At 37.2% G+C, this 23,188-nt stretch overlaps 4 protein-coding genes across 4 annotated transcripts; 2 read left to right on the top strand and 2 right to left on the bottom strand.

The window, feature by feature from the left end:
• Positions 1-269: 269 nt before the first annotated feature.
• On the bottom strand, positions 270-1,646 carry LOC113750149 (BOI-related E3 ubiquitin-protein ligase 1-like). The gene is made up of 2 exons (XM_027294092.1): positions 1,162-1,646; positions 270-907 (listed from the first exon to the last, which is right to left on the bottom strand). The coding sequence occupies exons 1-2, from the start codon at positions 1,402-1,404 to the stop codon at positions 431-433; spliced, it is 720 nt and encodes a 239-aa protein (XP_027149893.1). The 5' UTR covers positions 1,405-1,646; the 3' UTR covers positions 270-430.
• Positions 1,647-2,929: 1,283 nt separating this feature from the next.
• Positions 2,930-5,831, bottom strand: LOC113749325 (prostaglandin E synthase 2-like). The gene is made up of 6 exons (XM_027293015.1): positions 5,422-5,831; positions 4,501-4,635; positions 4,297-4,387; positions 3,979-4,073; positions 3,559-3,726; positions 2,930-3,468 (listed from the first exon to the last, which is right to left on the bottom strand). The coding sequence occupies exons 1-6, from the start codon at positions 5,756-5,758 to the stop codon at positions 3,299-3,301; spliced, it is 996 nt and encodes a 331-aa protein (XP_027148816.1). The 5' UTR covers positions 5,759-5,831; the 3' UTR covers positions 2,930-3,298.
• A 2,563-nt stretch (positions 5,832-8,394) lies between these two features.
• On the top strand, positions 8,395-11,795 carry LOC113750228. Its single transcript, XM_027294212.1, has 3 exons — positions 8,395-8,682; positions 10,555-10,891; positions 11,006-11,795. Exons 1-3 carry the CDS (start codon positions 8,602-8,604, stop codon positions 11,545-11,547), a joined length of 960 nt encoding a protein of 319 aa, XP_027150013.1. The 5' UTR covers positions 8,395-8,601; the 3' UTR covers positions 11,548-11,795.
• A 619-nt stretch (positions 11,796-12,414) lies between these two features.
• LOC113750066 (vacuolar protein sorting-associated protein 35B) lies at positions 12,415-22,271 on the top strand. Its single transcript, XM_027293984.1, has 22 exons — positions 12,415-12,599; positions 12,701-12,797; positions 12,924-13,047; positions 13,805-13,990; positions 14,564-14,651; positions 14,838-14,894; positions 14,986-15,075; positions 15,178-15,300; positions 15,871-15,945; positions 16,019-16,078; positions 16,360-16,476; positions 16,933-17,172; positions 17,238-17,303; positions 17,851-17,940; positions 18,619-18,708; positions 19,561-19,650; positions 20,130-20,198; positions 20,801-20,881; positions 21,002-21,109; positions 21,187-21,290; positions 21,479-21,592; positions 21,698-22,271. Exons 1-22 carry the CDS (start codon positions 12,504-12,506, stop codon positions 21,906-21,908), a joined length of 2,376 nt encoding a protein of 791 aa, XP_027149785.1. The 5' UTR covers positions 12,415-12,503; the 3' UTR covers positions 21,909-22,271.
• The last annotated feature ends 917 nt before the right edge of the window (positions 22,272-23,188 follow it).

Below are 23,188 nucleotides of genomic sequence, written 5' to 3' on the forward strand. Positions count from 1 at the left end.
GCGAAGAAAGTTAAGGTTTTGTTTTGGATTGTAATTTTACACGGACAAGTGTTACATTTTTTTTCTGTAAATATATTTTTTAATCAATTTTTCACTTTACACGCATCAAATTATTTCAATCTATTTTTCTACAAAAATTTCTAAATGCAACAATTCAATCAAGCCCAAAAGATTCTTTAGGAAAGTACTCACGTCGTCATATATCGATGTCTACATGGACATGGATCACTGCATGTAGAATTGAAAGTAGTAAATTGCCTGACAGCTAAAAATTTTGTAACAAAACAGATACCATCCCCGAAAAAAAAGGCTGCCAAAAACCCGTACAGATCACTAGTACTACAACTACCATTTCTAGCCGGTGGGATCGTCATAATAACATCAAAAAAAGTGTCTTCAACAAAGAAAGCTGGTACACTACTTTCCTGCTTTAGTCGAGGAAGATTTCAATGCTGCTATCTTTTACCGATTCGCACGTAGGACAAACCTCAAGAAGTGATTCGCAAGTTGTGCAGGAGCAGAGATGCCTGCAAGGAAGAAAGACAATGGACAATCTTCGAGCTTTACACAGCTTACAAGCTAACTTTTTCAACTCCTGATCTTCTCGGTTTCTGCATTCCCCGTTTGAAGATTCACAAACTGATTCTACGTCAAGGGCCCTGACCAGCTCAAGCCTATTGTTAAGGCCTATGACCATAGCTTCATTGTCCATTGCTTTTCTCTGCCACTCTTGGGCCTCGACCTCTGCCCTTATCAGTAAATTTTGCAGCTCCATGGTTCTGTTTCTTGCAATTTCCAAGTCCTTGTCTTTTTGGTGCATTAAGTTCACAATCTTGGATTCATATCTCTGTAGCAGAACTGCTTGTTGCCTTCCCTTTTCTTGCACAAGTGTCCTCAACCTTTGATTCTGTGATTTTCACAATAACCAAAATTCATTTGATGAAAAAACCAAGAAATTTAAAGGAAATTAAATTAAAAAAAATCTGATCAAAGGATTTCCATCATCAATATCCCCTCATTTGCAAGAGAAGAAAACTAGAAATAAATGATGGTACTGCTTATGAAGAAGCGTGACGCTGATCTATTCCGTGTAAATACGCGGAAACATGGATAATCTGATGCAAATGAGAAAACCCATGTCTCCGTTTTTTGCATTATTACCTCCAACTGCAGTAACCAGTCCATTTCCAGCCTCTGTTTTGCAAGCTCAGAGGCCAAAGATTCAGAGCACGCCATTGACTGAGGGATTTCGCAATCTTTTTCTTGATTAATGATGCTTTGATCAACAAGTTGACGATGGTCTAGGTGTTGTGGCTGATCTTGGAAATAAGCATCATCATCCAACCCCAAAATAGAGTTCACAAGCCAGTCTGGTAAACTACACACGGGTAATGTCAAGCTCATCTTCCAAAGGATATTATTAGAGAAAGCAAAGCCAACTTGAAGTGGAAGTTTTCAAACTGTAGGACTAATTGGAAAAAAGAACGAAAACGAAATGGGTTAGGTAAAAAGCAAGAAAGTTCATGTTCTTGTTAGATTAGAGGAGATGCATGACCTCTCTCCCCCTTTTTTTCCCCCTCAAAAGTGGAAACTTGATTTGGGTCGAAGAGAACCTCTGCTTTTGGCTTGTTTGGACTCTGAGCTTTGATTGTGGTCTAATTGACCGACGAGTGATGATGATCAGAATCCGTATGCTGTGTTAACCAGACCTCCGAGAGGAAAAGAACTCGTGGCTCTCCCCTTGTGGTGTATGCTTTGAAAACAGACACTACGATTTCAACGGCAAAATTATACCATCTAATGTAATTTTTTCTGTTGGGTGGATAATGTTCACGAGAATAATGTAGAGACATTAAGTGGATTACAGCAAATTTAGTTGAGAAAATGTGAGCGAAACAACAAGATCTGGATAAATGGGGTAAATAAATTATTCTAAAAATGAGAATTTATAACTATACTTATATCCCTCTCAAACGACAGATAATTCTGATTATCCTCGAAATTTCATATGAAATGTGAGATTTGAAATCTCTCTTAAACTAAAGTTTTATGGAACCTAATTACTACTATCTAGTAAAACTAGTATATATATTCATTGGCCGGTTGTCTATGAGTTACAAGTGTGGAAAAAGTTGTATTATTCACAGATAGAACATTGTTCATTTACTTTAATCCAAATATAAGGATAAGGTAGTTTTTTTAGTCTATTTTTTAAGCCAATTATTGAAAGTAGACTTGCAATATTGCCTTTTGCTTCCTTCCCTTTGCGTCTTCTTTATACTCCTCTTTTATGGACGATTTCTGGGCCCACTTTGATGATGTGTTTTTAGGCGTTTATATAAAATTTTACAACAATTTACTTTATAATTTATAAAAAAAATTTATGGAGAAATTAAAAAACTTTTTTATTTTTATTTTTCTTTATATTTTGTTTCTTTCCTCTCTTTTTCTTCCTCTGTGCCACCACCGCCGACTTGCACCAATAGAGGGGGAGAAAGAGAAAAGAGGGAGACAAGGGAAGGAGAGATGGAGAGAAGAAACAAAAAAACAAAAAAACAAAAAACCAAAAAATAAGGGGTAATGGTGGCAACGACAATCAGCTGTATGGGCTAAGGCGAAAATCCAAATGAATAGAAAAAAAAATGGTGATAGAAGAGAAAAATAAGCATGTGTTGTTTTCAAGTATTTTAGAGTATTTACTTTAAAAACTCAGTGACATTTTTAGAAGTTGCTGTAAGCAAATTTATATAATAAAATAACCCAAAACATTGGGATGCCAAGCAAAATTTTGCTAAAAGGATCGCTTTTCGCAAAACGTTCTGTGACAGACTCGATTGGGGAGCACATTTGGTGCATTAGAGAAAATATTATAGTAATTGCATTTCAGTTGTCGCTGATCCAATTACAAATTACATATTGACAACCTCTGGACATAAATATTATCCCGGGGGTTTTCAATTCTAAATCATCGAAAGTGCAAATTAATATTGGACTGGTCATAGTATGCAACTACTTTAAGTGGCCGGGCTTGCAATTCCATTTGTACATTGTACTGGATCAAGGACGGCCTAGCAGCAATAGAACTTTCCTAGCTTACAAATCTTCAGAAAGAAGAAGAAACATATAACCAATATAGCATAGTGACAGATCAAGCACGTACGCCGCCATAAGTAAACAACTCACTGACAATTTCCATTGGGTTTTACCTATCAAAACTGCAAGACAACGTTGGAAAATTCCTAGCACTCAATCTCATATGATGTTCGTAGTTTCAGATTCAAATTCAGATTGATCATTCTCAAGCCCCCTGTGTCTCCAGACGACACGGCGCTCCAACAGCATCTTCCATTCGTGAATACCATTCACCTATTCGTGTGTGTTCTACCATGTCTTTACCAGACTGAAGATGGCGGATGGGTCTTAAAACACCAAATACTGCTAGATCAGCTAAGTTTGGCTTGGATCCACCTATCAAAAGGAGAAAAGTCAGAGAAGAGCGTCACCACCAAAGTTAGTAATGTCTCAGTTCTGGGTACTAAGGGGAGGATAGGAGAAAACCTAGGAAATCTCGGCCTTTCAGAGCATCCACCCAAGTTTCCGCAGCATCATACAAAGCAGCTCTTTCATCAGTGATGTTATGTCTTTTCTTCAATTTTTTGGACACAAAATACATGGCTGCAGCTCCAGCATACCTTGCTATGATTCTCTCTGTGAAGCTGAAATTACCTTGAATGGACGCATAATTGAAAATTTCAACTTCCAAGTCAACAGAAATACCACTTCTGGTATCAAGCAGAGCAAACATAATTAAACCAGAATAAATAATCCAAAAGCAACACAAACCACGTTGCACTGCACTCGCTTCTGCGCCCTACTTGTTCTACTTCTGAAGTTGTGGTAGTATAAACACAATTTTACCCTCCTCTAGATTTGTGGGAGAAAATATGGACACAAGTTTACTATCAACATAAAGCTTACCATGACTTGTAATGTAGTCAAATGACTCGAGGGCCTCTGAACTACTGCGGTAGATGTTTGGTGATAAGACATGCACCAACTGATTGTCAACCCACCTACACGTGCAAGAACTAATTATTTTTGCAGTTATATGAGGAGAAAACTACGCATCATAGTAGGACATACAGTCTTGGCAACCTATATACCTTGTTTCAGAAAATCAAAATACCAACAAATATTTTTACCATCCACATCTAGTTATGAAGCTAAGGAACTAATAGCTGAAAGTTTATGCAGAGAAATATCAAGAAATTTGAACCAACAGCAAAAGATTCATACCCACGCCATTTATTCTCTTCACCAGCTTCATCTGAGAGATTATCACCTTGAGCCCTAGAACCAACTCTTCGAGATAACTCATCAATTATCTCTACAAAGATTAAAAAAAAAAGAAAGTCATAAGTTCATCCACCTTTTCCTCAGAGGTTTCCTAGACTTTTTGGGTTAATGGCCTATTAAATCCAAGAGGCTCGCATTTCTAACCTGATGAGTCAATCATCTGTTCACCATCTACCATCAATATAGGCACCTTTTTGTAACCAGACCACTTAATTTCCTTTTTGCTGATTGGATTGACCTCCACTACTTTGTAAGGAATGTCATAGTAATCCAGGAACGCTGAAAAGAGTCAAAGGAAAAGAGAACCAACTTACCAAATCAAAAGGACAAGCATGACAAAGTAAGGCTGAATAAAACTCTAATCGAGGAAAAAAAATTGATGATTTTAGCACTATTTCGTGCCTCCCTCCTCCCAACCCTGGCCCCTGCCCCGGCGCTGCCAACTGACAGTAATGAGAAAAGACGCAGCTATTTCTTTCACCATAATTAGCACAGGGCTATTTAACTGCATATGTAACAGCCAACTAGGAACTTGATTATAGAAAAGTTCTTTCTTTTCCTTCGACTAACTTGATTATAGAAAACTTTCTTACCACTCTGGTTGTACCATTCGTTTAATAACCAACAATGGTAAGTCCACAAACTCAAAGGCCAAAGCCAACATCGTCGTAGCAGCTAAGTCATGATTCAGAATCCTACCTAATGGTTTCCCGTCAACGTTTTAGCATTTAATTTCAAAGATATGATATACAACCCAAACTCAGAATTTTTCATTTACCACTTCGTCGTATTATAAGCTGTTAAAATTAATGCATAAATTCCCAAGAGGTAGGAACAAATACGCATAAAAACCTTTATATGGGGACGTCAGAGGTGAAAATCATTTTTCCGACTTTCAAGTAATCAAGTTACTTCCATTAAGCACTGATCATTTAATTTGTATTCACACAAATAAGTTACAGAAATCCAGCACAAACTTATTGGTTAGTAAATAAAGTAAACAATGAATACCAAAAAAAAATTAAAAATAGAAGGAAGGAGAGGATAAACGAACAATTAGGATACCTTTGACCTTATTGCAGAAAGGGCAAGCTTCATACTGATAAAGGACGACGTCGTTGGGGCGTAATTTCGGCTGTACTGGTTCTTTAGCGTGGACGTCTTCGGAAACGGCCGACGCTGCAACGGAAAATAACATGGTTCCGGCAACGGTGTGAGCCGCCGGCTGCTCAACCAGCTTATTAGAATTTGTGAACCAGTGATGACGCCTTGAATAAGCGCTAGTCGTGCCGTACAAGGCAGTCTGTAACATCCTGTTGCAGACGACGTTCCCGGCCGTAGAAGAGGTGGCGATGCCTTCTGCCGCTCGGCATAGGGCTACCAGACCACCGATTCTCCTCATTTCTATCAAGTCTGCAGCAGAAAGTTCCAAGCTTCCTACTCTCTAATACTCCTGCGGTGGATGAAATGGAGGCAACTTTACACTTTACAGGGGTGAGCTCGTGGCTGCTGGCTTGTCACGAGGGCTCTAGAATAAGGCCAAATTTCTTGCCACGTTAGCAAAAAGAAACTTGGGCCCTTTTGTAGTCGGTGCTTATTGGGTTTTCTGGCACATACTGTGATTCTGTGTTCAGCACTTTTAACTTTAATTCATGAAGCCCAAAGCCCAATAGTTTCTGGTTGTCAATTTTTGGACTTTTTTTTTTTTACTTGGAAGCACAAGTTTTGGACTGGGACGCACAAATTTTTGCATACTGTGCTCGAGATAATGGCTGAATTTGTACTCACAAAACATTTTTATACAATTTGTTATATGACGAATCCCTCGGTTTGGAAAAATGGCAAATGCTTGCAGTGGCTTGGTTTAAGTGTTTATTTTAAATCATGTGATATATATATATATATATATTATCGTATAATTATACATCACTAATTATAACTTTTTCCCTACATCATTTGACATCCTCGTCAAATATAGACCACGGTGACCACGCACAGCTAACATTTGCAAATTTCTTCTTTTTTTTTTTCTCGAGAATAAGTGATAAATAGGAAATTAAATGAACAAAAACCGAGGTATAGCAATTGACTTGTCCTTGGTGTTATTAAATTCTTTTCCTTGTGTGCAAACTTCATCCTATAGATTAGAACTTGGTGTGATGTTAAGTAGCGTTTTGATAATATATTGTTTGGATAGTAAACTTATCCCAAATAATATTTCGCTTGTATCATAAACATATTTTTCAATCCACCTTTTTACATTCTCAACCACCTTTTTATCTCACATACATCACATCACAAAAAGTGCTACAGTAATTATTCCAAATAATATTTTAAATAATACTCTATCCAAACAATAAACTCCCAAACAAAATGAAATGTAACTCATTTTTTATTCCTTTCTCCAAACTTATGCGTTTTCTTCATTTTATGTATCTCATAAACTCACAAATTATGCTTTAAATATACTTTATGGCGATGCTTTTTTTCGAAAATATATGTTTTTGCAAGATTTTATCTGTGGGATAATAAGTAAGAACAAAGCAGCTGAAACGATGGTTGGACATAAATAAAACCACGAGGGCAGTACACAAAATGGATAAGTGGACTAATTTTGCAATTAACTATCATAAGCTATATTTTATTTGGGAAAGATACAGTTCATGGAAATTTTTTTAAAAATACTTGTGCTATTGTTATATGAATATGTTCAAAAAATCTAAATTGAAAAAGGAAAAATACATCACTTTGAGAAGATAAGAGAGAGGAACCTAATAATTATTCGATACGAAAGAAATGAGTGCTAACAAAAACTTAAAGTAGATGAAAAGAGTAGTCGGAGAGCTTGGGCACATAAATAGGGGTTAAACAAAGTTACTCGATATTCGTTTGGCTCAATTTCAAGCTTGGTTTATTTATAGGCCACAAAGGTAGGATTGAGAAGTGGACAAACGTACTCTATGTCTAAATTCAGTTTAAATCAATTAGAATTTGTTGAAACTGATTCATTAATTAATCAAACTAAACAAGAACAATATTTTGCATTCGCCAAATTTCAAGTTTAACTTTGGTTAGCATAATAAGAAAATTTTTATGTAAAATCTTTAAATTACTCAAGTCAAAATTAACAGGAAAATTGAGAGAATGACTCGGTTTGAGGACTTTAGTTTAGTGGGCTGATTGGGACAAAAATGCACGTGATGGGTAATGGGTTGGATGAAACTTCGGACCAGTCTAGTGACTTACCGCGCACTTTAACTTAAAAAATAAATAAGCAAATTTGAATATCGAGGTGCTCAATTTGATCAAATTCATTTACAATCTACACGCGAGAAAGATAAAAGCGAAAAGGATTCCGCCTAAAAAAGAGGATGAGAAAGAAAAAATTCACCTAGGACTTTGTTTCCAGTAAAATTTCTTGAAAATGTAACAATCAAATTTGGAAAAGTGAATAAACTCCCAAACAACATAAAAAATTACATCTTCTTTCCTCATAACTCATGTTCTATCTTCTTTTTATTTTTTATTTCTCTCATAAACTTCCAAAGCTTCCAGTGTGGAGAGAGAACAGAAAATTAGCAGTGAAAAAAAATATTAGCAAGTAATTCAAAAAAAAAATCGCTACGATAATTGAGAAAGAATACAAATGACAGGTTCAGGCTGCATCAAAATGTGTCGTCCTGTTTTGTCAATACTCAGCGCAAGACTGAAGAGAACAACACTTGTGTTGCCCAAGAAATCCAGACAAAGGGCCCAAACCATTAAATAGCCAGCAAGGCCCGAAGGGCTACCGTATGCAAAGCTGGAAAGACGACAGCACTAATTTTTTAACTTTTCGGATGCGTGTTGGAGTAGAATTTTCCTGGCAACCACCGCCACAAACAAAAGGCAAGACGTAAATTGCAACAAACCGAAGGGCAGCAGACGGAAATATGGCAAGTAAAAGCCGTGTGGAAGTCGGCCTCTCTCAATCTCTTCCACGCCTATATATACTGCCCCTAAGGGTGTGGAAGCCCTTTGTTATTCGCTTTGGGTAATTTAGAGCCTCTCTTTGCTATTCGACGAAGCCCTCTTAACCCTAGGGTTTCTTAAGTCTCTAGATCTGGCAGATCTCGTCCGATTTTAATCTCAGTTAAGAGAGTCTTGGGTCGCAAAACCATTTATTGAGTTAGGGTTACGATTGTATCGGTCAATTCTTGGGAAATCCCGATTTGAAAATTGAAAACAGTGCTCTGTATCGAGAGGATGTCGAGGTGCTTTCCGTACCCTCCTCCCGGGTATATATTGAGTAAAGCCGGCAATGAGGCCTTGATCGAATCGATTAAGGTTTGTTGAACAGAGCACTTGTGATTTTGTATCTTTAATGCTCTTTCTCTCTGTCTCGGCTACTGCTTTTGCTGTGCTTGTATTCGATGTCGATTGACACCGAATCATGAACAAGGCTTCCATGTAAAAAACATATGAATGTTTAATAACGTAATCCGTGTATAGCGAAGTAAACATTTTTTCCGTCATTAATTATTATTTATTACAAAAAAAATTTTTGGGTCTGACATCCAAAAAAGAAAATTTTGGGTCTGCAGTTAAGATCCCTTAATATGTCCCTTTTTCCTCGGATCTGTATTTCACCCGGGTGAATGTGAATTTGGAATGATTTTGCATGACAGTCTGCATTTATATGTATATGCTTAAGGTGAGGACCTCAGCTATTATGCTCAACAGCAAGGACGACAGTTTTTACGTCTTGAATGTACCGTGGTACCGTGGCCAAAGTAGAAGTGGTTCTGGTCTTGAGTTGAGAGTCTACATGGGTTGACTTCAAGAAATATTTTGTTAGCACTTGATGATTCAGGAACGATATGAGTGGTAATCTTGTACGGAGAATGATTTGGACTGGATTCGAGGTTGATGTGTCAATTAATGATCATTTTGAATAATGGTGAGGTTTAGTCCCAATTAGTTTCAGTTGATGTGTCAATCAGTGATCGATTTTGAATAGCGTTGAGGTTTAGTCCCACTTAGTTTCAGTTAGGTTTTAATTGTGAAGGGATTATTGCGTGGATACGTTTGGAGAGGGTTTCAGTCTGAGGCATCTCAACTTGGAGTTGTTTTCTTCCTCCTATTGCCTTGGGGAAAATACTTGGAACACCTTAAAAATTGGATATAATCCATATGTTTCTTTAACGCAAGAAATGTTCCGTTGCCACGAGACAATAACTGTGTCTTAGTTCACTTCTATATAGTTAGGGGAATGTGATATGATGGGTTATCATGTGATAGTTTGAGTTTCTGAGCTCAGTGACTGAATGAGTTCTTTAGTAACGTCTGTGGTACTGAGCGTCTCACCTGTGGTACTAATTCAGTAACATACTTAGTACCATGTATGGTGCAATTTGTGTGTTTTCTGCTGTAGCTAGTTGCCCTATGGGCCTCCTGTACAATATTGAAACGCGAAATCTTGAAATTGAATAATAAGTTTTTGAATTAATGTTTCTCCATCCTTCCAATTGTTTTATGGTCTTCTACTCTCTTAAAGTTTTTAACAAATTGTTTTATTGTAGTTCTATTTAGAAATGAGAAAATATCATAAAATGCTTTTTGGAAGCATGATCTTCTAATTACTGAAAATATATTTTCTGATACTAGGTTCTCTTCCAAAATGCCTTCTGTCCAGTGATCAGATATTGTAAACATTTTTAATATTTGGAAGTGCATAATTGCATCTTGACGAACTTCAACCTTACTAGATTGCAGTTTGCTGGAAATGCTTTTTCTTGGCCATCGTTAGAGAAAAAGGCGAAATGAATGTGTCTTTATCGATTTAGTTTTGAAGATTTCTTTCTTCCTGTTGTGTTTTCCATCAATGTATTTATGAAGTTCTGAAGTGACTAGTTATGAGACATTACCCATTTGGTTGTTCAAATTAGAATTGGTAGGTTTCTGAAATGCGAGTTTTTTGCTTTTTCATGCCAAATGCAGAGGATCAATATCCAGTTCTATAAAAATGTTTCTATTGAACTGCTTATTAGCATACATGGAATGTTACTCTATCCAAGGAATTGTATGGCCTGCTTTTGTGTAAAGTTCATGACGAACAATTCGTGTTATATGGGCGATCTATGGTCACGTTTTGGTCATGTTGCATTCTGGTCTTACCTAGCCCACACAGTCTAAATTTGTTGTTCTGGTGCTCTAAAGCTCCAGAAGGAGTGGGAAAAGACAAAGGCAGATAGGAAGAAAGAGAAGAAGAGGGAAAAGAAGGAGAAAAAGAAAGCAGAGGAACAAAAAGCAAGGCAAACCAAGGCAAGTCAATTTGATCATGATGCTTGTGGAGGTGAAAGTTGGGAAAATGTCAAAGGCGGGTTTCTCCAGAAAGAAAGAAAAGATGATTCTGAGCAATTGGAAAGGAGCGGTATCACAGAAGAACACGAGCAGCCAGTCTGTTCACAACACCCGAGCTATTCATCCGATAGCACTCAGAATAGCAACAAGCGCAAGAGGCATGACTCCCCTTTGAATGGAACCCGTGTTCAAGGTGAGTTTTGGCATCTTTTGTGTCACAACTTTTTTTAATAGGAAAAAAGGTTTAAAAAGGTTAAGAAAAAATGACATTTATCAGTTGTTTGACTCCGTACTGATCATGAATTAGGCAACATTTTGAGGATTCGATTACCCTCTCAAAAGCACATTCAACATGATTCTAAAGATCGTGATGAACTGCTGTGCTCCTCTTCTGGAAGGACTGATATTCCTGCTGAACATAAAGACGCAAGAGCTGATCCAGATAAATCATGCTCTACTTCACTGGGAAGTGACTTGGTTCTTCATGGCCTTCCTCTTAGATCCGATCAAGGGTTGGCTCGGGGGAATTCTTGCCAGCAACCTGATGTCACGTCTCAGGAAATTGTACACACTGATTCTGGCTCCAAAAGACATAGGAAATTGAAACGGGCTGTTAAACGGTACACGGATTTGATAGAGAATTGGACCCCTCCTAGCCGACTTAGTGAGCATACTGAAATTGATGATGAGGGGTGGTTGTTTGGAAGTAAGCATGCAGAAAAACAGCCAGAGAAGAAGGTTAGAAGCAGCAGCGATATTTCCTGTTCCAGCAGCTGGTTGTTGTGGCCCAGGGCTTGCTACTTGCACGATGCAGATATATACGCCTTGCCGTATACGGTTCCCTTTTGAGTTTGTGCTCGCTAAAGAAGAGCTTAGTACGCTGACCTTGGAATTTTGGTAGTTTATCTCTAAGGGTAGTGTTGTCGTTGTAAACATTTATAGTGCTTTCTGTTTGTGCCAATTAGAGCTGGGCTGCAATTCAAAGAAATGTGCATCGACTTTTTGATTAGAGTTGATATTTGAGAGAGGGTGCGATTCTTTGTTCGCAACAGATAATTGAAATGCTACTATTAATACAAATCGTGCTTTGTTCCATATTATAATGTGTTTTGTTTGAAATACAAATGTAAAGCCTGATCCTGTCTATCTCGGTGAAAAATGAGGCGTTGATGATTTTCTGAAAGACTGGTGTAGCGTATTTCCTGGGGAATTCCCCACAAAAGAGAGTTGATTTTCGCACACAAAAAATCTTTGGAGGCTCTTTTTGGAGGCACAAAAGAAAGCGCCATTGTTAAAATGCTCATTTTATGGCTCAAGTTTAAGAAAGTGATTCATTCGCTCTTTATTTTGCAGCATATACCCATGATTGGATTTTCGTCGTCTGTCTTTTTTCCTACCAGAGTACCAATACCTATAGTTAAAATTACTTGGTGGTGAAGGAAGCTAACCACATCTTCTAACCGTAAATCACAAAAGAAGTGTTACCGTTTAAGAGTAAGGCAAAATTGTGTTAAAAGAGTAACTGATCGATAAAATTTGTGATGTACCAATTTTTCTGGCAAGCAACCGAAAAAAAAAAAAAAGATAGTAAATGTTTATACACGGATTTATTTCCGGGTCGGGGGATATACGGGTCGATGAGTTGTCAATAATGACAATAGTACACAGGTATTTGAGTAAATTTTTTTTTTTTAAAAAAAGCCAATAGACGTCGTTGGTTAGTTTCAGCTAGCCAGCTAAGAAATTCTCGAAACAGAGGTGGAACTGAATCAGCTGAGAGTGGAGGGGTAAAGGGAGTGAAAAAAATGATGATTGCTGACGGAATCGAAGACGAAGAGAAATGGCTAGCTGAAGGCATCGCCGGGATTCAACACAACGCCTTTTACCTGCATCGTGCTGTGGTAAATTCCTATAATGTATCATATACTTTAATAACCCTAACTTCCTTAATCAAATTTGCGGTCATGTAATTGGCATCGATTCAATTTGTTTTTGATATTAGGAGTCCAATAATCTGAGAGAAGCACTTAAGTACTCCGCGCAACTTTTGTCTGAGCTTCGAACTTCCAGACTTTCACCTCACAAATACTACGAGCTTTGTAATTCTCCATTATTCTGATTGATTCATTGCCTCTTTCCTTTTTTTTTTTTTTTAAAATTTTTTTTCATTCTAATCATAGCTTTGGATTTGAAATTTTGTTTTGTTATTTTTGTTTATGCGAAAGATATGCGAGCTTTTGATGAATTGCGGAGGCTTGAAATGTTCTTCAAGGATGAGGATAGACATGGTTGTTCCGTCGTTGACCTTTATGAACTTGTCCAACATGCTGGCAATGTTTTACCTCGGCTGTAAGTTTCCTGCAGCGATTTTCTCTGATCATGTTTTTACTTTTCTTTTCTTTATCATGTTTAAGAATAATTGGATTTTTTTTTAATAAATTTGCTGCACTAAAACTCGTTCATTTCCATTCTGTCTTGTAAATACTTCTGCTGTTCTTTAATCCCATAATTTTACCAAAAATCTTTTTTTTTTTAAAAAGTAATATGTGTTAAGGCTTCAGAAATTAGAGGTCCTGGGTTCCAATCCCCCTTTCCCCTCCCCGCTTTTTAAGTCCCACTCCTTCCTTGCTAGTAAAAAATTTTAAAAAGATGGGTTGACTTTTTACTGTTTCTGATATCCTTGTATGCAGGCACTTGTTGGATAGGCAGTATTCTAGGTGGCTAATATTGTCAGAGTTATCATACAAAAAAAGTGCCAATTTCTCTAGTTGAAATTCTGGATTAATCTGGCATTTGAGAATTCATTCATTGGAAATCTTAAAACACACATCAATTACTACTAGAGAATCAAGACCTTGCCTACACTTGAGTTGGTTATAAGCCGCTAGCTTACTTATCACGACGTAGTTTTGACCATTGGACTGATGAAGGGTTGGCTTTTTCTGGAAATAGAGTTACATTAAAATTTTATCTGGGGAGATAGTTTTTGGATATTTATTCTTTCTTTTTTCTCCTTTTGTGTATTTAATGTTCTTAAACATGATTTGGCGTTTTCACTATTTGACTATCCAAGGGCATGATGGAGCTCACTTTCTTAATCTCTCAGGTATCTTTTGTGTACAGTAGGATCTGTTTACATCAAATCAAAGGAGGCTCCGGCAAAGGATGTTCTTAAGGACCTTGTTGAAATGTGCCGCAGTGTTCAGCATCCAATACGTGGGCTCTTTTTGAGGAGTTATTTGGCTCAAATTAGTCGAGATAAGTTACCAGATATTGGCTCTGAGTATGAAGGGTAAGGCTTTTGTGTTTATTTGCTTGGGTATAAGCATTCAGCTATCTGTTCTTGTTAGTAAGGCTTTTGAGTTTATTTGGTTGGGTTTGAGCACTCTGCTATCTGTTCTTGTTAGACAGTTTTAATTATAGTAGTTGTTTGTGCTTTCAGATGTGTGCTGTTCCTAGACAGACTTACAGATGGTAACAATACTTAATGGCATACATACTGAGAAATGTGTACTTGTATGTGCCGTCAGAGACAAGCATGATAATATGCTTGTGAAGTTTGGATGTCCATCTCTATTTAGTTTGATACATTAATTTTGGGCAAGTTTTTTTTTTTTTAATTCACCGAACGGTTGTCTGAGTCTATGTTAAGGATGAGGAATTGATGAGGGAAAATATCAGTATAATTGTGTGCTCTTCTAATCAAATCTTATTAATCCAAAAATTTCACTTTTTACGTGCTTATGATGTTCAACATTTAAACTACTCAATTTGTTTAACATCCATTCGTACATGTTCTGTTGATTAGCAGTAGGTGCTATACTTGATTTGCTTCCAAGATGTGATACAGTTGTTCTTCATGCAGAGATGGTGATACCGTCATGGATGCTGTGGATTTTGTGCTTCAAAACTTTACTGAGATGAATAAACTTTGGGTTCGAATGCAGCATCAGGTGCTTTGCCTTTGATTCGGCTTTTACCTTTTCATATGCATGGCATCTAAATACTTGCATGCCGTGGATGTGAACATGAATCTTGAAGGCATGTTTTGGCCATGCAGGTGTTATAGTGCTTGTGATACATTCATTTGCTTTGGTGATCCTGAGTTGAGGCATTCTTTCGGGATTTCTGCTCTGCAGGGACCTATCAGGGTAAAAGAGAAACTGGACAAGGAAAGGAGCGAGCTTCGTGATCTTGTAACCAAATATTCTTGTGCAATAAGAGTTTTCTTCTTCAAATTTTTACAACATTTTTGAAGGCATTCAACCTTTACCTTTTGTAATTTAGGTTGGGAAGAATTTGCATGTCCTCAGTCAAGTAGAGGGTGTTGACCTCGAAATATACAAAGATACTGTTCTCCCAAGGGTCTTGGAACAGGTTTGTCATCTAGTTAATGGAAGGTATTTTTTGTTTATGACATTTAAGACTATGGTACTGAGACAAACTTTTTCTAATGTGTGCAATTAAACTTCTTAACAGGTTGTCAATTGTAAAGATGAGCTTGCGCAGTATTATTTGATGGACTGCATAATTCAGGTCTTTCCAGATGAGTATCACCTACAGACTCTTGAGACATTATTGGGTGCATTTCCCCAACTTCAAGTGAGTGACCAGTCTTTTCCTATTGAAATACTTTCTCAGCCCCATCTATGTATGCTAGGGGCACCCTTCTTAAAAAATCTTGCTATTGGTGCCATAGGTCTTTAAGTGATATCAGACCTTCTTGTCGAGCTATTACTACTTTTAGGGAAGGATTAGGTTTTGACCTTCTCCATTGGCTTTTATATAGGGTTTCCATTTGCCTTTTCCCACAGGGGACTTGATGTATGTAGTGCGTTTGCATATGACCTGAGACTTCTGCTTTTGAAACTTTCTTGTGCCTGTATTTCACTTTCCAGACATTTTAGTTGTCTACATTTACTGTTCTGAATGGATGTAAAAAGTGATTTAGTCCTTATCAGGCTGCTTCTGAAGAATATGTATGAGCTCACTTATGGATAGGAACACTGGTGTTTAGATTTATGGCTCTTAACTTCTGAAAAGATATTGTTCATTCATAGCACAAAAGGCTCATTGATTATATCTTTACTAAAAATATTGTGGACAAAGTTTTGTTGCAATTAGTAGTTCCTCGAGTACTTTCGACTAATATGGTACAATTTTGATTGTTAGCCTGCAGTTGACATTAAGACAGTGTTATCACAACTGATGGACAGATTGTCAAACTATGCTGCTTCTAGTGCAGAAGTAAGTAACTGATTTTCTTTATTTACTGTTCTTGGCTTTGAATCCCATTGATCAGTTCCCTTAATATATCCAGGTTTTACCTGAATTCCTACAAGTAGAAGCATTTGCCAAGTTAAGCAATGCCATTGGCAAGGTATGACTTTGACTTTGTCTGATTATTGCAATTCTAATATCCAACTTGATTGTCTTGTTGCACCCACAGAGGATGAGATTTAGAATAGACTGTTGTGATTTCCTACTTAAACATCTTGCTAATAGCATAATGGTTTATATGGTTAGAAAATCTTGGCTTTTATAGCAGTATATAGCCTTGAAACGAGTTTACTGTTGATCATGTTAATAGTCTTTTCAAGGAGCGAAAACTGTATGGCACTCATGAATTTTGCTTCTTTTTGACTGGTCAATTGGTATCAGGTGATTGAAGCACAGGTGGAAATGCCAGTTGTTGGGGCCATTTCCTTGTATGTCTCCCTTCTGACATTTGCTCTCAGAGTTCATTCGGATCGTCTTGACTATGTAGATCAAGTTCTGGTTAGTCTCTTTTCCAGTAGGAACAGTAACAAAATTTTTTTGGTGAATTTGTGTGCTAAATGACTTAGGAAAGAGAACAATTTGGGCAACATTAATTTTGTATACTACATTCAACTTGAGGTGAAGAAGTGACCGAGATTATTCCGGGTAGCCATGTGGCAACTGTCAGTTTGTTGGGTTAGTAAAATTTGTTTGCCGCGAGGTTAATTTGTATCACTAAATTGCTTTAGTAGTATAAACACTGTAATATATAATCAAATGTTGCTAGGATGTCTGCGCAAGGCTCACGCTTGTTCATGCATGTGCCTACAAGCAGACACGTGCCGTCACTCTCACAAACATGTTTGACAAGCATAGAGGTTCTGGGGGGAGGGTGGGCATCGGGTTTGTGGCAAACTGATTGAATAAAAAGGGGAATTTTTATTTGGTTCTGTCTATGCTTTTCATGATTGACAGGGAGCATGTGTCAAGAAACTTTCTGGGAGCCCAAAGCTCGAAGATAATAAGGCGACAAAGCAAGTAGTTGCTCTTTTAACTGCACCGTTAGAGAAATACAATGATATTGACACAGCTCTCACTCTTTCCAATTATCCGCGTGTCATGGATCATCTTGATGCTGGGACTAATAAAATCATGGCCATGGTTCTTATCCAAAGTATTATGAAGTACAACACGTGTGTCTCGACTGCTGAGAAGGTAAGGCTTCTTAATTTTAGGTTGTCTATTTTCGTATGAACCTAAAATATTTCCATTGGATGCAGGTTGATGTTTTGTTTGAGTTGATAAAAGGGCTTATCAAGGATATAGATGGTACTTTAGCTGATGAGGTACATGGAACTTTAGATTACATTCAGTTTTTGTTAACATCATAAGTGGGGATCAATCTATATAATTTTTGTCAGTAGTTCTTCACTGTACTTGTCAATGGTTTGTTTACATTTTTCTCTGGATAAGCACCCTGATTTTCATAAGAAGTCTCTCTATAATTGTTTTAAGTTCAACAGGATGTACTTGCTTCCTAAACTTCATACTGTACCATGCAGCTCTTCAACTACATCTCTTGTTAGTGGTTTAAGCTCAATACCTGAGTTTATGTTACTTAGCATCTGCACCATCCCCTTTCATTGCTAGCCTAATTAGCCTCTCTGTCTCTATCTCCAAAGCTGGAGGGTGTTTCAGAGGCTGCCCCAGTATAAATCATAAAATTCAGGGGGCTAATCTGTATCATTTTTATTTTGAGGGTTTCATTGAGATTTGTCCCAAAGAGCCTGAGAGACTAACACAAGAATATTCAGGACTTGTTGTCTTTGTTTCTCTCTGTCGTGTCTATCCTTTATTCTTCAGTTGACTTCATTTATTATGGTTTCAAAATAGCTCGACGAGGAGGATTTCAAGGAGGAGCAGAATTCTGTGGCTCGACTTGTACATATGCTATATAATGATGACCCGGAGGAGATGTTACAGGTGCGAAACTGAGAATTTGATTAATTGCTTTCCTTAAGTTGAGCTGTTCTTTTTTCTCCAATTGATGATACTCGAATGGATAAATAGTAAGTGTAAAGTCCTAATTTTCTGACTCGTAACTAAGAGGTCGTTTGGGATCATGGTGCCTGAACCAAATTAACTTCCATTATGAAAGAGTTTATGGCAAATCTGGTTGTACTTTATAAGCATTTGTAGCATTAGTAATTTGGGTCAAGTATAGACTGATGAAGCTTGAATTTGGTTATCTGAATGTGAGATGCATCTCCAAAAGGCATTGTGCTCCCAAAAGGGCTTTAATAGTGTCTTGATGGTCAAAAGAGTGTCGGCCTCATGCTCCTCCACTCTCTCTCCATCTGCCTCTCTCTCTGGGGGTGGGCTACTGAGATGACTGGGAAATTGGCTTCTTATTTCATCCACTTCAGCTGTCTCGTTAGAAAACATTTTGCTCTTACATTATGATGGTCATGGTTTTTTTCACAGATTGTACATATGATAAACATTTGTTTACACCTGTTTCCTACTTAATGAGTTATACTTCAATGCTGTTTCAGTTTGGATTATGTCTATTGTACTTTGTCAGATTCAGTTATTCTTCTGCTTTTCCTGCTCATTTGGAATTTCCTCCTCCTCTCTTTATTCTTTTTAAACCTTTATCAGATAATATGTACCGTGAGAAAGCATATCATGGCTGGAGGTCCAAAGCGCTTGCCTTTTACAGTTCCACCTCTTGTTTTTTCTGCCCTCAAGGTTAGTTCTTTTGTGGATTGGGGACTTGTTTGTGAATGCTGAATATATTTGGATTCAGGATAGCTGAATTTTGTATCAAAACTTAGTTCAGAAATCGTGGATCTGGAAAATGTGTTAGCACCTCTTTGAGGAGCTTCTTGATTTGCTTTCATAAACACAATATTCTGAAGCTGGGCTGAAATTGAGATATGTTGGTTTCCCCTGAACTTGAACTGTTGCTTAAAGTCACAGCCAGTAACATGCTTAGTATGGACTTGCATGTTTCAGTATCAGTAGCTAGCAAAAAGGCACGATATCTTGTTCCCTATATTTTATACTTATATATCAGCCAAAATCTGAACGTGGCTTCCATTAATTTCATAATATAATTAGGGAAAGTAATTTATGCATGATAGATCACGCTTCTTCTTTGAACATCTTAATTGGGTTATTGACCATCAATAATGTTATAGTATAACTTGAGTTCTAATTAGCTAGTTGGAAAGCTTATGGATTTTCATGATAATTAGAAAAAAAAAAAAGCCATTAGGACGTGCAATTTCCTTTTGTAGAACTAGCATGCACATGCTACATAGAGTTGCAGCTACGCTTGTGCACACATATTACTGCAAAAATATGGAAGCTCTTTTTTGGGTCAACTTAAGTTCTCTGGTTTGCTATAATCTTCTTGCATCAACATACATCCTTCAGTTTTACCTATTTATTTATTTATTTTGCAATGTGAATTCCACAGATTTTGTACTGTTTCTTAATAAAAAGGTGTTTTATTATAACCTTTAAGATATTTCACTGTTTCTCAGGAGAGAGTGGTGCAGATTCAAGCTAAATTTTTATGTACTTTTGTTGGTTTAGTTGGTTAGGCGATTGCAAGGACTAGATGGAGAAGTTGCTGGAGAAGAGGTCCCAGCAACTCCAAGGAAAATATTTCAGCTCCTGAATCAGGTAATCTTGCTTAAGTCATCTATGATGATTTCTAACTTTGTACTGAAACTGGTCTTCATTGTCATCTAATTGGGGATATTTGTTCATATTTGTGTTGCATAATATGATACATTGGCCAACAGATTGTGCTTTCGCTAAATTCCTTATGGGTGTTGACAAAGTATTATCGTTTTAGATTGCTTTATTTTGAGATCTTTTTAGCCCAAGTATTTGGTCATTTATGCAAATGTGGTCAAGATTTTTGTTGCAGACTGGTCTATAGCTGCATCTCAATCTTGTTCTTATTTTGTTTGTCTGCAATTTGAGGGTTCATTTAATGTGTAGCCCAGTTAATGTGTCAAAATGGTATCAGATAACTGTATTATAAGTTTTTATTTTTTTTTATTTTTGGTAAGATGACGAGTTAGCCTCATCTATTTTGTCAAATCAATTATTGATTTCTTTTCTGAGTGTCAATTACAATTTGTATTACATTGCAGATAATTGAGGCACTCTCAAATGTTCCGTCTCCTGAACTGGCATTGAGATTGTACTTACAGTGTGCTGAGGTAAAGCTTTGACTATGTCTAGGCTGTGGAAGATTAGTTGAGAAAACTTTGTTGGAAGTTGATATTGTACAAGGACTAATAAATATTAGTGCTAGACAAAATGAACTACAAATGCTTTGCATTGTGGTATGGTAATTCTTGTATTACCTATTTTTCTCAAGGCAGTACTAGTGCCAAAGTACTGAGTTACCATCTGAGTGATTTTACAGGTTGGAGGAAAGGCTTTTTGTGTCATTGACTAATGTTCAGGTCTAGAGGAACGTAGAATGAGGATCCCTGATTTTGGATTGCAATATTTCTCAATATATTGAAGCAGTAATAATAATACAATTGGTACAGGCTTTTATCGAGTGTTCACGTACAATTGGGTATAAAAGAAAATATCCCATGCTATGTATCTTGCCTTAGATTTAAATGCTCTTGTGCAACCTGTCTTAATTTGACCTTAGGAAAATTTTACTCAAGTTCAGGATGTAACTCTATATAAGCCCCTTTAAGACATAGCTAGCTTAGAGGAATCTTTTTGTTTTTAGTTTGCTCTCTAACGATTATTGATACTGGATATATCCTTTGTTTTGATCTTTTCTACATGTTGTCCCCAGGCTGCCAATGACTGTGATCTTGAGCCAGTTGCTTATGAATTTTTCACACAAGCATTTGTATTATATGAGGAAGAAGTTGCGGTAACTGCTCAGTTATTGTTTTCTTCTTGTGTAGTCGAGCAAATATCTCAGCCAAATGTCTCTGATCAGGTTGCCTATCAAAGTTTGGTTTTAACATGTATTCTCGCTATTTGGTGAAAGGATTCTAAAGCCCAGGTGACTTCTATACACCTAATTATTGGGACTCTTCAGAGGATGAATGCATTTGGTGTGGAGAATAGGGATACTCTAACACACAAGGCCACTGGGGTAGGACCAATGTAGACAATAATTCGTTTGTGAACTGGTAGCTGTAAATCCTGGCCTAATGATATATTTTTTTTCAGTATTCAGCAAAGCTTTTGAAGAAACCTGATCAGTGTCGGGCAGTTTATGCCTGTTCACACCTCTTTTGGGTTGATGATCAAGATGGAATCAAGGACGGAGAAAGGTGCCTGCTGTGGACTAATATTTCTTTGTTTTTAAGTTGTCATGTGCATACCAAGATAGTGTAACTGGATCATGCTCTTGTTATTTTATCCCGTTCCAAAATTTTTTAAAATATTCCAGTGTGTATCAGGTTTAAATTGATTTTTAGGCATAATTGGACATGATGTGCCGGTGTTCTCTTGATGATAGGGTTTTACTTTGCCTCAAGCGATCTCTCAGGATTGCAAATGCTGCACAACAAATGGCCAACGTTACAAGGGGCACTGGTGGACCAGTTACACTCTTTGTTGAAATACTGAATAAGTGCGTTGATCCATTGGTGATGAAGCATGTCATTTACACAAAAAAACAAAGAATTTGCACTTTGATGCTGAATGGGCGACTAAATTTCCTCCTGTGATGTTTCAGGTATCTTTATTTTTTCGAAAAGGGGAACCCCCAGATAACAAGTGCAGCAATTCAGGGTCTTATAGAATTAATAAAAACTGAGATGCAGAGTGATACAGCGACACCAGATCCAGCTTCGGATGCTTTCTTTGCCTGCACGTTACGGTATATTGAATTTCAGAAACAAAAAGGTGGTGCAATGGGTGAGAAATATGATTCCATCAGAATTTGACGCTTGGTGTTTGACCATTCCTTTCATGAAGATGGTTGGATGGAACTGATGGTCATTGTGGTTGAGGCTGCTTGTCTTCTGCTTTGCACATAGTATACACACTTCCAATGTAACAAGTCCATAACTTAGTTTTCTGTAGATTTTCATTTTCCATACTTTTTCCTCTCCTTTTTTCCTTTATAATTTTAATTGCTTTGTTCCCTTCCCAACCTTCCGCCCACTTCTTTTTCCTCTTGTTTGGTTGTTTGAACTTGTATCCATTTTCTTCTTCCCGTGTATGTAGAAGTTGCTCTTGACTTCTTCCCGTCATATGGCATCATTAGTACAAAAATTTTATTTATTTGATCCGTTTTTGATGACCGAGTACTATTTATAATATGAGTGCAATTCTTAAATCTCGGTGGGCGGAATTTAATTGTCTGATCCCCAAAGTTTTAAGGATATGAAAGATTAAAAGATTTTTTCCATAAAATTGTTGCAGTGCCCACAGAAGATGACTTTATTCAGGGAAGGCAGCCTCTTCCTCTCCCCACTCTGGCTTGGTGGTGTGGTTCTGTTACATGAAAAAAGTGTCTTAAATGATGATAAACTTATCGTTCCATGTGGAGTCTAGACTCGTGTGGAGGACTTGGGGACTTCACTGTTTCGTATTGAAAACCCAAAAAGAAACGTAGCGCCGAACTTGAGCTGAAGTTTGAAGTGGCAAAACGCTGAATTCTAAAACTTATCCCTTCTTAAATCGGGCAAGATTTTATTCAGACTTGAGAGGGTTTTTTTTTTTTTTTTGAAAAATTATTTGGCTTTTAATTTGAGTTGTAACAGCAGGATTTGTTTAAAATAATGACTCTCATTTCTCTCTGGGAATATTAAATATGTATTCTATTATCTTAATTGGTTCACACCTTCAATTAATGAATTATAAATTCCAACAATTTTTGTGGGATGATGGATGAAGGAAGGATAGAAGGGAAAACGGTATTTGGTTAAAGGACAAAGTATTTTGAAATCACCCAATGGACCATGTTCGTTAAAATAAGTAAATCGTGCCACTCCACTTCATAAACCTGGGAAAAAATATGACGTTCAGTAGGGAGGAGTGACGAGGAAAATTGTGAAGAAGCCTCATTTTGTGTATTTCTTAAAATGGGCTGTAGGACAAACCAAGAACTTTTAATACTCCGAGAACTTGCTTGAGAAACCCCCCTCCAAAAAAAAAAAAAGGCCTACAAAGTTGAGCAAAACCAATGATCATAAGTGTCCCTGGCTAAATTGATGGCTCA

The sequence above is a fragment of the Coffea eugenioides genome, chromosome 10, assembly GCF_003713205.1.
Source record: "Coffea eugenioides isolate CCC68of chromosome 10, Ceug_1.0, whole genome shotgun sequence".
Classification (NCBI taxonomy): Eukaryota; Viridiplantae; Streptophyta; class Magnoliopsida; order Gentianales; family Rubiaceae; genus Coffea; species Coffea eugenioides.

Coding starts and splice junctions, on each gene's coding strand:
- LOC113750149 (XM_027294092.1), bottom strand. CDS start 1,404: ATGAGCTTGACATTACCCGTGTGTAGTTTACCAGACTGGCTTGTGAAC. Junction 908..1,161: donor ACTGGTTACTGCAGTTGGAG/GTAATAATGCAA, acceptor TGAAAATCACAG/AATCAAAGGTTGAGGACACT.
- LOC113749325 (XM_027293015.1), bottom strand. CDS start 5,758: ATGAGGAGAATCGGTGGTCTGGTAGCCCTATGCCGAGCGGCAGAAGGC. Junction 4,388..4,500: donor ACAGATGATTGACTCATCAG/GTTAGAAATGCG, acceptor TAATCTTTGTAG/AGATAATTGATGAGTTATCT. Junction 3,469..3,558: donor GAAAGGCCGAGATTTCCTAG/GTTTTCTCCTAT, acceptor TCCTTTTGATAG/GTGGATCCAAGCCAAACTTA.
- LOC113750228 (XM_027294212.1), top strand. CDS start 8,602: ATGTCGAGGTGCTTTCCGTACCCTCCTCCCGGGTATATATTGAGTAAA. Junction 8,683..10,554: donor CCTTGATCGAATCGATTAAG/GTTTGTTGAACA, acceptor GGTGCTCTAAAG/CTCCAGAAGGAGTGGGAAAA. Junction 10,892..11,005: donor GAATGGAACCCGTGTTCAAG/GTGAGTTTTGGC, acceptor ATCATGAATTAG/GCAACATTTTGAGGATTCGA.
- LOC113750066 (XM_027293984.1), top strand. CDS start 12,504: ATGATGATTGCTGACGGAATCGAAGACGAAGAGAAATGGCTAGCTGAA. Junction 17,173..17,237: donor GTGTCTCGACTGCTGAGAAG/GTAAGGCTTCTT, acceptor CATTGGATGCAG/GTTGATGTTTTGTTTGAGTT. Junction 21,291..21,478: donor GGAATCAAGGACGGAGAAAG/GTGCCTGCTGTG, acceptor TCTTGATGATAG/GGTTTTACTTTGCCTCAAGC.